The sequence below is a fragment of the Anneissia japonica genome, unplaced genomic scaffold (genome assembly GCF_011630105.1).
Source record: "Anneissia japonica isolate Jap-2015-1 unplaced genomic scaffold, ASM1163010v1 scaffold263_len647688_cov178, whole genome shotgun sequence".
Lineage (NCBI taxonomy): Eukaryota > Metazoa > Echinodermata > Crinoidea > Comatulida > Comatulidae > Anneissia > Anneissia japonica.
Window position 1 is genome coordinate 272,164 of NW_022734777.1, and position 16,718 is coordinate 288,881.

The window sequence follows — 16,718 nt, forward strand, 5'->3', positions numbered from 1 at the left end:
TATTGGTATTGCTCAATCACATTCAAATCACAATCCATTTGCATTGGTATATCACGTCGAGCAGTTATGTTGAATGTACAGTAGACATCATTATTCATGTACCAAATGCGTAGTCACATTTTTTGCAGGATACGTTTTGTTTCGGCAACTTCCGATAAACTTTTCATCAAGCATCTTCATTTCCAAGTGATATCACATGAATTTGAAATTTTAACAATTTTCAACCAATCACAACGGATAGATTTTATCCATGCAGGCAATATATGATATACTATTTTGTTTGCGAGTTCAATATATTTTCAACATCAGGGGTTATCAGGGTGGTAAAAATCATCGCAATATTTTAACAAAATTAAAAATAAAATTCTAAACGATAATGAAATCATAATCTTCACTACGATATTAATCACAGGAGTTGTTTGCAAAGAGACATGATGTAAATTGCTATCAGAAAACTTGATAAAATCCTGCCTTTAATTTCAAAGGCCATTCAGCATTTAATAATATTGTCATTCACATACTCAAATATGTCAGCTTTATTGGCTTTTGCTGCAATGGCATCAATTACTTGTCAAGACTTCACAAAGGTTGTTCATTAAGGCGGCAGTTGAGAAACAAGATGCAAACGATTTTTGAAAAATCACACATAGACTTCACATCCATCCATACAACAAATCAAACCGACTTTTAAAACACACAATTCGTGAATTTTGACAAGATATCCTGTATCAAACTGCTTATTTTTTTTGCTATCAACTAATTAGTAATCCAACACTTGTGTAATCAGTTAAAAAAAAACCCACTATAACAACCTCCATTATTGTCTTGAAATACTGTACATCAGTGGAAACGTCACAAAATTTAGAGTAATTTTAACTCGTGCACAATACTGTTTAAGTTTTTTGCAAATAAAATACTAAAATATAACATACTGTGTATTTGTAGAGCACTGCTGACAGAACATTAAAATGTCAGTAAGGATGGATGTTTGATCCAAATTATTTACAGTGACCAAATCAGCATCTGATTTAGCTTAGACACAAACAAAACTATACAATACAGAAATGTGTTAAAACTGCATTGATGAATTTTAACAAAATTTTACAAAATTAAAAAATATTTCCAGTAAAATTCAACTTCAAAACTATATGAAATTAAATTTTAAATAATAAACTTAATTGATATCAAACAAAATTATCACACATGTAATTAAATGACATCTTTATATGCTTACTATCTGTTCATTTTTCATTAATCATAAAAGTTAAAAATCACATTTTTTGCTTATCTACATTTGTCGACATGAAGTCTAGGCAATACCACGCACAATGATAATTACTAAGTGATCCCCTATTGATGGATCACCGCCTAGATTGGGAGCAATGCGCAAAAGATGATTCAGTGAGTACTGACACGGTGGGAAGGCGTGTAATATCCCAGCACTCTCCTTGTCCTTGTGACCTGCGACAGGCAGACTAATCACACCTGCTGCTTCCTTCTGCTGCAGATAGGTCACCAGGTTCCTCAGAGTCCGAGACTGGGTGCCGTTGGGCAGCTTGGGAGAATCCTCAGCCGGCAGTGCCAACAATAAACAATGGCCATCAGTTCCAGCTGATGTTATCCTCTTAGTCACTTCTTCTAATTTAGGTTGGTCAAGACGTAAACGCTGTGTGATGCGTAAAATTTGTTCCTCCTCATTTTTACCAGAACCGAGGAGCGACTCAACGATTGAAATATCACCATCTAACAAGTGCATGCGAGTACAAAAAGCACTATTTTTTAACACAATAAAACCATGCCAAGCAGCACCAAAATATTTTTGCAGGTCAAAAACACTTTCAACAGCAGAAATTCGTTCACGCATTCGACTTGATTTGTCAGATTTACTTTCTCGATCACGTTTTCTTACACGAAATACATTACTATCATCATCGCCCCCTCTTGAACCATGGCGTCTTGGTTGTTCAGGAGAATGATCACTTCCAGCAGAATCAAACTGGTCATCCATGCGTTTTTCCGGAGTCCTTTCGTTTGGCTCAGTTGATCTACCTCGCACTTTCTTATAACTACGTCTGTCGGGTGAACGTTCACGAGATTGGTCACTGGAGGGCGACATAGGACGCTTGCGACTGTCTCTGGAGTCATAAGAATCCCTGTCTGGTCTACTCCAGTTATTTCCATAGCGATTTTCTTGCCAGTTTCCACGGTTTTGACGATATCCACCGTCGTCAACAGCGTCATTTCTACCATAATTTTGACGACCTCTACCACTATCAAAATCTTTATTGCTAGCATTGTAGCGAAATCCTTGCTCATAATCATCTCTCTGGTTACGACGTGGTGAGGCAGCACGATCACCATAGGAAGTAAATTTTGACCGTTGATCATGCGACGATTCAGCAAAATCTAAGCGCAAACGATGATCTGGACCCCCAAGAGGAAAACCGCGCATATTGGAAGCTGCTGCTTGTGCAGCATCTAAGGAATCATACAAAATAAAAGCAAAGTTGTCTCCTTTCATGTAATCAATTTTTCTAATTGCTCCAAAACGATCAAATTCACGCTCAAGCACTCCCAGTGACGTCCAAGGGCCAAGACCACCCACCCACAAACGAGTCGTTGGCTGGGCTTTACCATAGCCAATTTTAGCTTGGTTCCTACCAATGTATTTACCTTGCATTGCAATCTTTGCTTTATGAGCTTGGTCAAGATTACAAAATCTAACAAATGCATATGAATTGCCTTGGCCACGCGCTGGTCGTTTTACATCAATATCTTCAACTATTCCAAATCGTTGAAAAACATGCTTTAATTCGCTCTCAGGAATATCACCTTCCAAATTACCCACAAACAAAGTACGAGTTGCTTTTGGATCATCCTCAGGAAGAAGCAAAGGCTCTCTATCACGAAAGCTATCTCCACTTCCACCAGAGAAGCGTCTACTTTCATAAGGTTGAAAATCATGGTCACGTGGACCTGGTTCTCTGGGATAACTGCCACCAACTCGCCTGCCTGGAGATGATCTAGGCCCATATCCCAAATCAGGAGAAACACTTCTCCGTCTGTAAACAGGGTCAACATAAAGTGGTTTTCCAAAAAGTGTTAGCCTCCCTGACTTTGCTAACTTCGCTTCCTTTGCATGTTCTGCAAATGCATAATTTACAAACGCAATTCTATCATCTCCTCCATGAGTTACTTTCACTTTAACGTCACCAAATTTTTTAAATTCATGGAACAATGCATCCCTAATTGCACTATCAGAAACGTGGCTTGGAAAGTTTGTAACTTTCAAACTCTTATAGTAATTATCTTTGTCATACTTATACCCAGATCCACGGCTGCCGAAACTATTTCTATCCCTAGGTTCAAAATCATCTCTACGCCGCTTGTCACCGTCGTAGAAGTCTCGCCTGCTGTAACCTCCGCGACCTGCACCTCCGGGCCCAGATTTTCCGCCTCCTCTTGTGTCATAACGATCGTCTCTTCCCATGCGTTGGTGCATTTCAGGACTATCCTTAATTCTTCTTGAAGAGTCTCTTGGTTGTTGATACTTCATTTAAAGTGATATGTTTGTTTTCTGAGGTGAAATAAAAAATATTAGTGACACGCCTGGATATCCTCAAATCGACGCCATAGTAAAAAATATTACAGCTCTTCCACTCTCTGTTCACATTTAAAATATTAATACGCTCTCGCATTTTACATTTATATATATATTTATAGCATGTATGAACAGTTTATAAAGGTGAGTATGGTAGAAACTAATATAACACAAAACATGGCATACAATCTGTATAAATTCAATATAAAATAGAATATTTCAAAATAAACTACGATCTATTTTACATGTAAATCGTATGTGCCTGTGTGTGTTAAAAATCCATGACATTGCGCCACCTATTTGCAAGCAAGTCATCCGATCGACTGTGTGGCGCTGTTCTGAAATTCTGTTTGAGGTTTTGTGTGTACGAAAACAGACATCAAATATCGGTCAATTCTCCAATTCAAAGATTGGTAAATATTTCATTTAGATGTGTTTAGAAACTAAGATGTAAACATATTAATGTGGCTTGGATTTTGTGGCGGTTTACGTCTTTTTTTTGTGGAGAATTCAACGTAGTAATATCTTCTTCCGGGGTGTATTTATTGTCAAGCAAGGATTACAAGAGTTTAGCCTGGCGATATTCATCGTTTTGTATTGTAATTTGTGTGTACCGTACCGCAAGAAGGCTCTCAGTGCCAAGGGTCGGGCAAAATATTAGGCCTAGTCTCAACTAGTTATTATCATCTGAGATGTTTTGTAAGAGACAAAACAGTAAATATTTATACAATATTGTTCTTTCATTTTTGGGATATACGGAAGATTATTTTACAACGAAAAATATGGAATGGAATATTCCATTTCCATGTGTGAATAGGTAAACTGCATGATGAATCACGGACCAGCACAGGGAGAAGGTGCGAATTCGATATGACGACGATCAATTACAGAATAGTTATATTTAGCCTAACTACATATTGAACCACAATGTTTCAAGTTATTTGTAATAAACTGACCATGTATCTTTCGTTTTTTATCTTGGTAAACGTATCAGGTCTTAAATTCAAGAATTTGGCAAGGTACTGTAAAGTATTATTATGAACTAACAAGTAATTTAGTTGGATTTACTGGCGTAGAAAAAAATAGATTAAACTTTGCTTTTTATCTTAAACCTTTTATCGCTGTTTGTTTATAAAATTAATCCAAAAATGATATTTAAATGTGATTAATATGGTAATTTATGCTAGTGTCACACAAATAATGATACATTAATGTCAAATTCTAATTTCCCATGAATGAAAACCTAAATTATTTAGTTTAGGTGTCATTGCAGGTGTCATTAATTGTGATTCCTTTGTTAATGTTTTCGCAGCCTATTGCAAAAAGCTATATTTCTCCCAACCCTGACTTCTTTTCAGTAGTCGGATGCTAAACAACAAGTTTTTTGCATGGATTTTAATTGTACAGGATTATGAATCACAGGTTCTCTAATTTTACATGTAACATTAAATTTACTTCAACTTGGTAAAGATTACTAACTCTACTTTAGAAACAGCTTCTGCAACAAGCAATTTTGAACAGTCGTATTTTTAATTTTTTATCTCTAATTGAAACATTGCCTGAACAAATTCATTCAGTATTAGGTAAATTTTCTTGAGGGGAGAGGGAAGGGTTTTCCAGAAACAGAATTCTGATAGTTCACAGATTTGAACCAAGGATCCTGGAATTGGAAGTCAAGTGCTAATCCGGTCCGAGCCTCCCTGATCATGAATTAAACTATACGAAATTGAGATTGAATTTTTTTTTAAACGTTATTTTAAAATAATATATACAGTAATAATAAGTATGAAGCACTGACTGTGTGGAAGCAATTTTATTATACTGTTTATATCATTTGCCTGTTATAATTGGTGTTTTTATTATATAGTTTAAGTATTTCTGGTTGAACATTCATGGTGGCCTTATTGGATATTAACCAATTACATTCAAGTAGATATTTGATATTTAAATTTCTTGTTCTGATATGCGTCGTTTACTTTCATAATTATGTTTTCTGTAATTGATTACTGTATTTTATGTGGTGTTATGCGTATTTAAGATTGTCATTCTATCTCCCCTTTTTAAAAGTACCTTTTGCATTTAAAATTGATGTTTTGATGGTTGTCTTGTACTGATGCATCATGGGAGCTGAGGTCATATTAACATGTATCACCGGTGGATAATCAGATTATTTTTCCCATTTCAAAATACCGATACTGCCTCCTAATATGTTAGATTGTTTTTTTAATCATCCAAAATAATATTTCAGATTTTTGCATACCATTATTGTGAATCATTGTAGTAAAGCCTTTTAAAGACCCATTCCCGGCAAAATTTCAGTTGTTAAGAAAAATCTAATTTTTGTATAATGTTTTAAAGATTTATAAATATAATATGGAATTGCTAGTTTAACTAAATTTTGACATTCCTAAGCATGAAAAAAATGTAAAATAAGACTGAAATTTGATTTTTTGTGTTCCACACAAAAAATAAACGCAGATGAATTTTTCATGTTTGATTTTGCGATAGGTCGTGCGAAGAAATATAGTAGGCGCCGAAAACATTAGCCCCCCAACACTGCTAGGCTAGGCCTAGCCTTACCTCGATTTAGGTTCTGTTATCTCACCTAAAAACGGCCGACATGATATTTTCTGTTGCTAGATTGACACTTGTGAAATACAGTATAATATTTCATAGGAATTATTTCAAATTTGTTAAAAAACTGATTCTGTCTGAGATTTTGAAACTTACAGTAAACAAACATATCTCAGGCCTACTCGAACGACCGCATTGTGCGAGATGCGAAGTACAAAAACTAATCCCATTAGAGAGGGCGCACTTTATTGAATGTATAAAGTATACATAAAAGCGAGAGTATTCCAGCGGATGCGATCTACAACCTCCGAATTTGCCTAGTAACGAAGAACTCGTCGAGAAAATGGTAATATTCTATGAGAAATAGTCTGTATTTCTCTTTTTTTTAAATTCTTTTGCGTAAAACTAAAATTTATGCCAATATTTTTCCATGATTTATAATAATTGGAGTAATGCATATGCATCTTTTCTATAAAAAAAAATCTGTTTTAATGAAATTTTGCTGGGAATGGGGCTTTAAGCACTCTGTCCATACTGTGAAATTTGATGTGACAAATATTAAAATGTGATGCCCATATTTGGGTGTAATATGACATCATATCACATCTCACAAATTTGTGACACAAAATTTCATAGTGTGGAAAAAGCTCTAAATTGATTGGTTAATGTTTGTCACCATTGCTTTTTGTTGAGTTACCGTAATTCCTTGAATAAGCGCTGCAGCGCTTATAACATTTTTGGAGGTTTTATAGTGCAGTGCTTATTCCAGAGCGACACTTATTTGAGAGCGCCGCTTATTAAATTATATTGATGTGGCACTTCCCATGCCTGTTTTCATGTTACCTATCTCGCATACCCTGTTTTTCAAATTACCCTGTTTCACATAGGGTAATTATGTACTTTTAAATAAGCACTGTGGCGTTTATTCGAGAGCGGCATCTGGCGAAAAAAAATCGTGTTTGGTGCTTCGCTTATTTGAGGATTTATGGTAATTCATATTACTGTACTCTCTTGTTAACATCAAAACCCCAGACACTAGATCATAGATGATACTCTTTAAAATATAAACCTGCTTGTTGATTGATATTGCTTCAAAGGCTGCTTCATGCTTTGCAATTTTCAGCAAATTTTCCTGTGTTTTAAGAGAAACTTAATAAGGAAGTTATATAGTTCCTTTTTGAGCTACATGTGAAGTAATCCTAAGTTCTGTCTACAATACAGTATAACATTTCATGTGCCAAATTTGTATGATGTGCCCAAATATGGGCATAATAATGTCATATTGCATCCATATATGGGCATATCATATTTATTTGTCACTTAAAATGATATTGTAGTGTAGTATGAACAGAACCTTTTGCGTAATAAAGTTCTCTATTGTTACTCTTTGCACACAATCAATTTTAATGTGACAGTAACTGCTATGTGTTTATAGGGTGTGACAACATTACAATACCATGTCCATATATGGGTAGTATTAACTCAGAAAAATGTTTGCCCATAAGATTTGATAGTAGACAAAGCTTAAAATTGTATGAAAACACATTTAACTCTCGAATCTTCATGTATTTTTATTTTTTTTTAAATTGGTCTTAAATATTATCCATTCATTTTGTAAATACATTAAACTTTAAATGAAAAATTTACAAAAATATATACTGTATCAGTTTTAAAATTAAAGTGAAAAATTACATAATTTCCTGAAATAGTAACAAAGATAAAAGGATGGCTAACAAAATCAACAAAGGTTAATTAGATATCACTTGGTATCAAATGTTGTTTATAATTTCGGTTTTAATATCATGCCAAACAAGGCCTCTATGCTTTACAAAATGGATTTCAACATGGTATGTTGGTGAATAACACTTATATCTTGGGATTTTTTTTTTTATTTAACCACCAATTGGTCTTGTGAATCAGTTTTTTCATATCCATCATTTTTCATGTCATCAGTATCCATCGAAGTTAATGTCTATTTATTGTATTTTACTATATTTAGTCTCTTTATATTTTATATTAAACAGTTGTGATAATACCTATTTCATTTTTTTTATCAGTTTCTCATTTTTATTGATATTGACTATGTAAAGTACAACTTGTAATTTGATAAACTTGTGTGGTCTCCCCCACCCCCATTTCTCCCCTTCCTCAACCCAGTACAGACATATTTTTAAATATTTTTCTGTGATTTATGTTTTTCTTTGTTTTACTATCTTAGAATATGTATGAGTTATTGAGATTTTTCCCTCTATTTCAGTGAATTTGAATAAACTGTACATATCAAACTGTATGTGGTTTTTATCCTAACCAGGATCAAGTTGTTTGTCTAAGATTAGAAATAACGTTAGTATCAGTACTTGGATAAAAGTACTGTAGTCTGTAGTGATAAAGCATATAGTAGGAAGTACATAGATAGGAGAGTGTTTATTTATACCTTGTTTTAAGGCCCAATGAGAATATTTAGTTTATCATCCTATCTAGTCTGGAAAAGTGATGAGGGGTGAGGCTTTTTATTTCTTATTTTGCTGAAGACAAATATTACTCTTGGGTTGTTTGTTAGTGCATTGACATTCAAATTAAATTACATGAATGAGATAATACAAAAAATACCGTATCTACAAACTGTTTACTTTAAAAATGGGAAAAAAAAATTCAAAAATGTTTTTTTCTTCAATATCATAGACGACATGCAAGTTGGGATGATAAACTAATCTTTTTTTTTATTGTGCCTAAATACTGAAGTTTATTTTTGTAAGAACATTGGAAGGGGGAATGAAGATTTCTTATAGGGATATTACATACTGGTTGGTGTAATAAAATTTAATATAAAAATTGTTTGGTTTCATAAACTTAATTTTTCATATTTACTGCAGTTGTGCTGTGAACAGCCAAAAGTAAAATTGTATTTTTATTTGAAATCTTTATCAACGGTGGGTTCATGGTACAAGGTATAAATAAAGGTCTCATTTGTCTAAAGACAAGTATATACATTTAATAGAAAAGAACTTTTGTGCACTGTCCCTAAAAAAATAGAATTGGACAAAAGTCGTTGCTTTAATGAATTAAGTAAAAACAAGTAATTTAGAGAGTGGAGTATTGACTAAAATTTCTTCGGGCACATAGTCCATTTCACCAGGCAGTTTCGATATTGATATCATTAATTTCAATTTAAAATCCCCTCGAAGTATACGGATGAATAATAACATTTAATTCTGAAACATCTCTGTATCTGTTCATAGATGAGCCAGCCTAGAATGGGTGATAACCAGTCAACGTTGCAGTCTGGAACAGGCGAGGGGCGCAAGGTCCTCTCCCCCAAGAAAATTCCCATCACAAATGACTATGTACTAACCAAGAAAGTTCTAGGCCTAGGAATCAACGGAAAAGTACTGGAATGCCACAATAAACTCACAGGGGAGAAGTATGCATTGAAGGTAGGAATTAGGACTTACAATACTTACATGTGTGTGCCAGAATTATAAATGTTAGGCCTATTTTTTTTAATGAAATTACAATAGCATTAATCTGCGATTGATCAATTTTTTTGATAGATTATAGTATATACTAATGACTATCTTTCATGATTTCTTCCATTGCATGTATGTTGGAATATTGACATAGAGCTGATACTGTAGGGGAAGGAGGGGGCACCAGAGGTTAAGTGAGGGGAATTAACTGGCAAATATGGAGTGATTTTACAAACTATTTCAGCGTAATATTGTTCCAGTGGGAGAAAGGGGCGCAAGAGGGGAGGGGGTAGTACATTAAGCTTCTTTTTTTTTTTTTTTCGTGCTTCCCCAGTCTCAATACAAGATAGCAAAAGAAAAAAAAAACAAAAGTTCATGCCAGATCTGCAGCTTAATGCCATTTATTTTTTAATGGAAAAGATATTTTGTTATTAGCAACAATTTAAAAATTGAGTGGAATAAAACGTTTATAGTAGAAAGTCTGAGTTTTTACATTGGCAGTGTACACCGTAAATATTAACAGCTGTAGGATGTATCCGGTGCAACATGCGTATGTTTACTTACACTTGGGTGTTCATTTGTGATTTACTGGTATGCCAAGATGGAACCTAGCCAAGTACTCAAAGCAAATTATTACAAAATGACTCGACAAATCTTACCAATATACTGTAGATAAACCACTCAGTGTTAGAGCCTAACCACCCTTATTATATTGACCCAGTTCCCTCTTAACTACGGGCATCTGAAAACGACCGTTCCATTTGCTGTTAGCATTTTATGTCAGCTTAGGGTCGTACTGCGAACGTTCACACTTCCTCCTTTGCGTCTGGTTTTTGGGTGAAATGTTACGGTATAAAGGTGGTATAAGCTATCATAGTGACCTTGGTGACTTAAGTTCGGTTTATGTTCAGATGAAAATATGTCAGCCCAGGTCCTGCAATATAAACTAACTTAACATTTATTTTTTGATTGTTTCACTTTAAAAAATCTGGCCCTGAGTGTGAATGAGCTTTTAGACAACATCAGTATTTCCAGCATAATCACTGCCATGACAATGTACAACTATTTTACCATTACCACCCAAATGCACAGTTTTTTTCAAAAAGAATATGAGACATGTTGTGGCAAAATGAATACAGTTGTAGCAAAAATTGAAATTCAAGTTATTGGTATTTTCAGATACATGAGTACACTTTAAGCCTTGTTCACACTGGATTTAAAAAATGGCAAATTTAACCAGGGTAACTTTAACCATAGTCATGGGTACATTTCACCATTGTTCACACTTGGATTATTCACGCGGTTAGTTTTACCATAGTTTTACCAAGATTCAACCTTGTGCATAAAAAATATTATTGAGGGCGCTAGTTTGTGACTTCAACTTCCGGTTTTGTTCGAGCGGTGTCAACATGGAAGAAGTTTTAACCGGGTTGCACGTTCAGGTTGGACTTCTTGACCAGCGTGGTTAGTTTAACCGAGACCGTGCTAAGTTTTACTGGGCAGGCTAAGGTCGGTAAAATTAAACGTTCGGCTTGGTTAATTTAACCCTGAGGGAATTGTAACCGACGTTCGGATTGGATTTTTTTTGGTCAATTTAGCCAGTAACTCGGTTAATTTGACTAAATTAAGTCCAGTGCGATAGGGGCTTTAGAATAAAGATAAACATGATTTTGAGTAATTGCTTTTCGAAGTTATTTATGCATATTGTTTAATAGAATGAACTATCAAAATAACATTAAATAAACAATTTGTTGACAACTTCCAGAACTAATACTTCGGTACATGATTGTACATGATTAATAAGACATTAAACTGTTGATCTATAGTGAAAAACAAATTTGGATTTTTAGGCAATTTTTTGAGCTCCCATATTTTATAGCTCATTTACTCAATACTGGCCTGAGCGACAACTTAACCATTTCGCCACGACATGCCTCATATGTATTATAAAAGCTGCGACTATCAATTTTGATATTTATTGTTACTAGTAAAACAATTAGGGTTTATTTAAATTATTTTTTTAGAGGATGCAAAAAATCAAAATGGAAACAATCTAGCCAGGAATATTAAAATTAATGAGATGTTTAATGTGATGATGTAAACTTAAAAAACTTAGGATTATAAAGCTTATATAGAAAGGCTTGACGTGGGATTTGGTTTTAAATTAACACGGTGCTAGGCACAAACAACAAAAGGGTACTGTAGGATATGGTGTTGGAGGAAAGAATACAAATATAATTTAAGGGTAAGTTCACAAACAGTGGCGTTTTAAAAGGAAACCCACCGAGTTGGAATGATACTGGAATTCTAAACAGTGACAACAAAAAATAAAATGGTGGTGTTCAAAAAACTGAAAAGTACGTATTAAACTGTTTAAGAGACGGATTTATGGAAAAGTTATTCCCTTTATATGACTGACACAGCAATACATACTTTATCACGTTTGAATTATGACAGTTAATGTGACAATTGTTTTTTCTAGGTATTACGTGGAAGTGCGAAAGCCGAACGAGAAGTTGAATTACACTGGAGGGCGTCGGCTTGTAAACAGATAGTCAATATTAAGGATGTGTACGAGAACATTTACAATGGTACACGATGTCTTCTCGTAGTTATGGAATGGTGAGTTTTAAACCACGTCTTCTCTCTTCAATCTACTAGATGTAGTTATTGATTAGACGTAGTAACTCAATGAAATATTTTACAATGTGTTCTTTATTATCATAACCTTCTCACTGAGATTAATTTGTATCTACTGGATATGCACCACAGAACCTGTGATATGTAAATAAAAGGTATACTGTAGTATTGATGATATGCCATTTGCTATAAGCAACAGAAATGGCACTTGCATTGCTATGCATTCAAGATTGTGCTGGTGTAATTTCATTTCTAATGTAATTTATTTGATGGTATTTCTAGTAACGCAAAACTCTTCTGTCTAATGTAATTAATAGGTAACCTTTATTTGCGACAGACCCACCTGTAAGGGTTTCTAACTAGAGTAGAGTTAGCAAATACTCAGCTTATAGCAGTGCTCACAACCTATTTGAGTGCCACAGTTTCACAACATTAATAGTTCATTCTTAATGTCAGTGGTGGGTGTGTTAAGATATAAGGCTACACTTACCTGTACAATCATCATAACTAATCACAGGAAGAAAATCTCAGGATTTTTATCTTTCTAGTATAAATGAAAGGATGAATTATGTTTGCTGCGAGTCAAAAAAAATGTTGTGCAGAAATCACTAAGAGCACTTTGAGTAACAATGCTATAATTTATGTCATTTTCTTTCTTTATTCTTTATTTTTCATTCATTATTTATTTTATTTATTCATTTATTTATTTATTTATTTATTTATTTATTTATATCAAAGTCTCAGCCAAGGCTAATCACATGAAACAAAATAAAGTATCTTAAAAAATAATTAAATTTGCAATATAAAATACAAATTAATTTTATTTAAATAATCAATTGTTTCATTATTATTAAAATTGATTAACAACAATAAAAATGCAAAATTCATAAGACAATTAGTGGGAAAAATTACAAAATAATCCAAGCATTGCATATGACATTTTAAAGATTAAATGAGAGAGCAGCTTAGCAAGTTGGCTAAATTGGTGGTAGGCATTGTGTGTGCGCTGAACCATGGAGATCTCTACTGTAGGTCCCCAGTTCAATTTCCATCGCTGCACACCTTGTGTTTTCAGCTGGAGAGCTGAAATGCAAGTTATGATAAGCGCACCGTCTTTCGGATGAAACGTTTAAGCCGTTGGACCTGTGTGCATTATGGCCCATGTGCACGTTAAAGAGGGTAGTACACTACTCGGAAAAGAGTAGGGAATTGTCCCCTAGTGTACTACCCAATCACCACCAGAAGGACATCAGTGTAAATAAGTCTTCTTGGTGTATACTGAATAAATCCATCCATCCATTATTATATAGTACTGTATAGTAGGATAATGAGATGTATAATTAGTGATCTATGGTAGAATGGCAAAGATGCATCTTCATCTCATCAGGTTGTTCTCGGAATTCATGGCTGATGGATTACTATTTGCTAGTCTCTTGAATTATTAAACAAAGATTGAATTCTGTTTATAACCAGATTCTTTTTTTAGATTGATTCTTGAAATCAAACTTTCCATTATCTTATTTTGATTCGATTACGAAAACAATCTACCCTCTACTCTACTTCGATCAATTCTAAATAACGTTGTGCCAAAAAATGGAATAAAATGTGGTGAAGTGAGAAGAAAGTATTTAATTATAATGTGTTAGAGTACCACTCTAACTAACACATTAAATGTGCTCTGTTTTTTTAAAGTAATAAAATAAAATTACTAAATGTCATTTTTTTTTTAATCAATTTGGTTTAAATTGATGAAGTACAGTAGATATTAATAAGATTAGAGTGATAAAGTGATACCATAGACACTTTGTTTTAATCTTTAAAAAAAATATGCTGTCGGTCATAAAAATATTAAACCTAAAATATTATTTTACTAATAATTTAGTGTTAAAGATTCTGTGCACCTATTTCACTAACAATTTCCATATAGTTTTTGGTTCTTTTTGTGTCTACTGGCCCAAGGGGGCTGTACAGTAAACAGTTAGCAGTCATCTCACTTGTAAGTGGAAAAAGTAAATCCGGTTTTAGAGGAATGATGGGATACGAACATCATAAGCATAATGATAGAAATGAACAGTCTTCCAAAATAAGCCTATAAAATACGATGCCATGCCTAGATAAGACCTGTCCTAGAATAAACTAAAAATTCTACAATCTGTTTACTTTGTACAGTGTAAATTTAGGATGGGTTATAAGTCAAAGTAGACACATAAAAAATTATTTCAAGTAGCAAACACACACTTTGGCTGGAAGCCTATTTTTTAATGTATTTCCACAGACCAGTTTCAGTCTGACGAATAGTATTTTGTAGTATAACATTTCGTAACCCAACTTTTGAAACATTAAATTTTTGAAACTCTACAGGTTTAATATTTCACAACCGGAATACTGTGTTGACAAAATGTCTGGGTTTGAGAATTTCCTGGTTGCAAAGTCCTTGCAATCATTTATTCCCAAATGTTAAATAGTGAATACAGTTCATGATGCAATAGATCAACTGTTCATTAAAGAGGTTATAGTCTTCTATAAACTTAAAATCTGTATTGTCTCATACATTACACATTCATTTAATTCTAATAAAGACGATTGAAGCAACTCAATCAAAGTTTGAGACAATCTCAACAAACAGTTTTTTTAGAACTACCTACAGTACGTGGTGTACCGCAGCATTAAATTATTTTTTGTCATACAAACCTTAAAACAATATTCTGTATATTATATCATCATAACATATATTTTGAAAATATAACTTCACTTTTCTCTTTAGTCAGTTTCCTAGAATCCTAAGGTCAAACCTTATTAATTATGAAGGTCATGTTATGATCTGTTGAAATCTAGTTTTGTTTTGAGTCGTCATCATTCTTTTTTTAAACGCTGATTCAAATTCTGAATCATTGCACAAAAATTACAATACTCCATCTACCCTACCAGCATGATATTTAAATATAAGTTGGTGCAGTCGTTGCCATGGTGATAAGTACACATGATAACAAACGTAATACTGTTTGTGCTGTTTGAGAATTAGAGTCCAGCTGTTCGTATCTTATGCACACGCTGCACGCTCGCTCGTTGTAATCCCCATGGTGCAAATATATCCTGCTTTTGAGGTTGAATCTACTGTACTCTAATGGAAAAATCCATAACAACCCCTCTGTAATTGTAAACATCCTATTTATTTTTCTATTATCCTTATATTTTATTTATTTAATTATTAAAAAATTTATTGATATGCCCTTTGGACTGTGTACACACAGGGTGATGTCAGCAATAATAATATTATTTTTGGTAGTTAGAATTATTAGAATGCAGTGCAGTAGACTTATTTTATACCCTTTTTAGTTTAATGTTGATTTAAAATATAATTTAATTTTTGGCCAGTTAGCACCCCTCTGCCACGAAAAATGAAAATTTCAGAAAAAAAAATGTTTTTATTGTTAATGTTATGCCCTGTGCTTCCCTGAAATCGCCGAAAATAATATAGTTCCTCCTTAACTATTCATTCATTTCCATTTAATGTGATTTGCATCATAACAATACATATAAATTTATTTATTTATTTAACATTTAAAACATTTAATCTTAAAAGTATAAAATATTTTGTTTGCTGATGATAACATTATTTACAAAGATATTTTCTCTGTTGACGACGAACTTGCTTTCCAGTCCGATTTAACCGTCTCAATTCTTGGTGTGATTTAAACAAAATGGAACTTAATTTAAATAAAACTAAAATTCTCCACATTACTCGTTCAAAAAAAGAATATTCACCAGTTTATCATCTAGCTGGTTCACCTATACATGCTGTGTTGAATCATTGTCATCTGGTACTTATAAACTTACTTGGGACGACCATTTTAACAAAATTACAGTATCTCCCATTCGAACAGAATGCTGGGTTTAATTGCCAGCAGTGCTGGTGGCTCCTCACCTTCTGCCATTTTGTCCCTTTACAAAGCACTTGTTCCTATACTTGAATACGGTGTCCCTTCCTGGTTGCCTCATACTGAAACACTTGTAGACTGTATTGAGGCAGTTCAGCGAAGGGTTATAGTACTAGACTTGTCCTTAAGCAGAAAAGAGGCGAAATTGAGTACATAGATCGTCTCATTAAACTCAACTGGCCTAGTTTATCTGCTCGCAGAAAATTTCTTCTGTTATCATTTGTCTGTAAGTCCATTACTGGCGTTGTTGATTGTAGTAGCATCCGTCAGTTCACACTTGTCAATAGTCGGCATCAAGAGACTGTTTTGAAAGAACTAACTCTCTTCACCTTTTTGTCATTCATCTGTTCCATAGACTTTGGGAAAAACTCCCTGAAAATATTAAAAATTCTCTTATATATTCCTTTCTTACTTTTTTTGTGCTCGCTTAAATCGCATGTCTTATGTTATAGCCCCTCCACTTAGTTACATTGCGCCACGTATTGGATAGTTCTCTCT

General features: G+C 33.7%; 2 protein-coding genes across 4 annotated transcripts in view; one reads left to right on the forward strand and one right to left on the reverse strand.

Moving 5' to 3' along the window:
- Positions 1 to 324: 324 nt before the first annotated feature.
- Positions 325 to 3,663, reverse strand: LOC117116453 (RNA-binding protein 15-like). The gene has a single exon (XM_033260497.1). The coding sequence runs from the start codon at positions 3,554 to 3,556 to the stop codon at positions 1,310 to 1,312; it is 2,247 nt and encodes a 748-aa protein (XP_033116388.1). The 5' UTR covers positions 3,557 to 3,663; the 3' UTR covers positions 325 to 1,309.
- A 204-nt stretch (positions 3,664 to 3,867) lies between these two features.
- The window catches only part of LOC117116454 (MAP kinase-activated protein kinase 2-like), a 30,743-nt gene continuing 17,892 nt past the window's right edge, over positions 3,868 to 16,718 (forward strand). For 2 of the 3 annotated variants that reach the window (XR_004446750.1, XM_033260498.1), the window contains exons 1-3: positions 3,868 to 4,014; positions 9,415 to 9,609; positions 12,125 to 12,264. Coding sequence is in view for 2 of the 3 variants with exons in the window: in XM_033260498.1 (XP_033116389.1) it covers positions 3,883 to 4,014; positions 9,415 to 9,609; positions 12,125 to 12,264 (467 nt within the window). In the remaining variant the exon portion in view is untranslated. Of the gene's footprint in view, positions 4,015 to 4,595; positions 4,621 to 9,414; positions 9,610 to 12,124; positions 12,265 to 16,718 lie in introns of all 3 variants that reach the window. The other variant, XM_033260499.1, reaches the window with a different exon arrangement.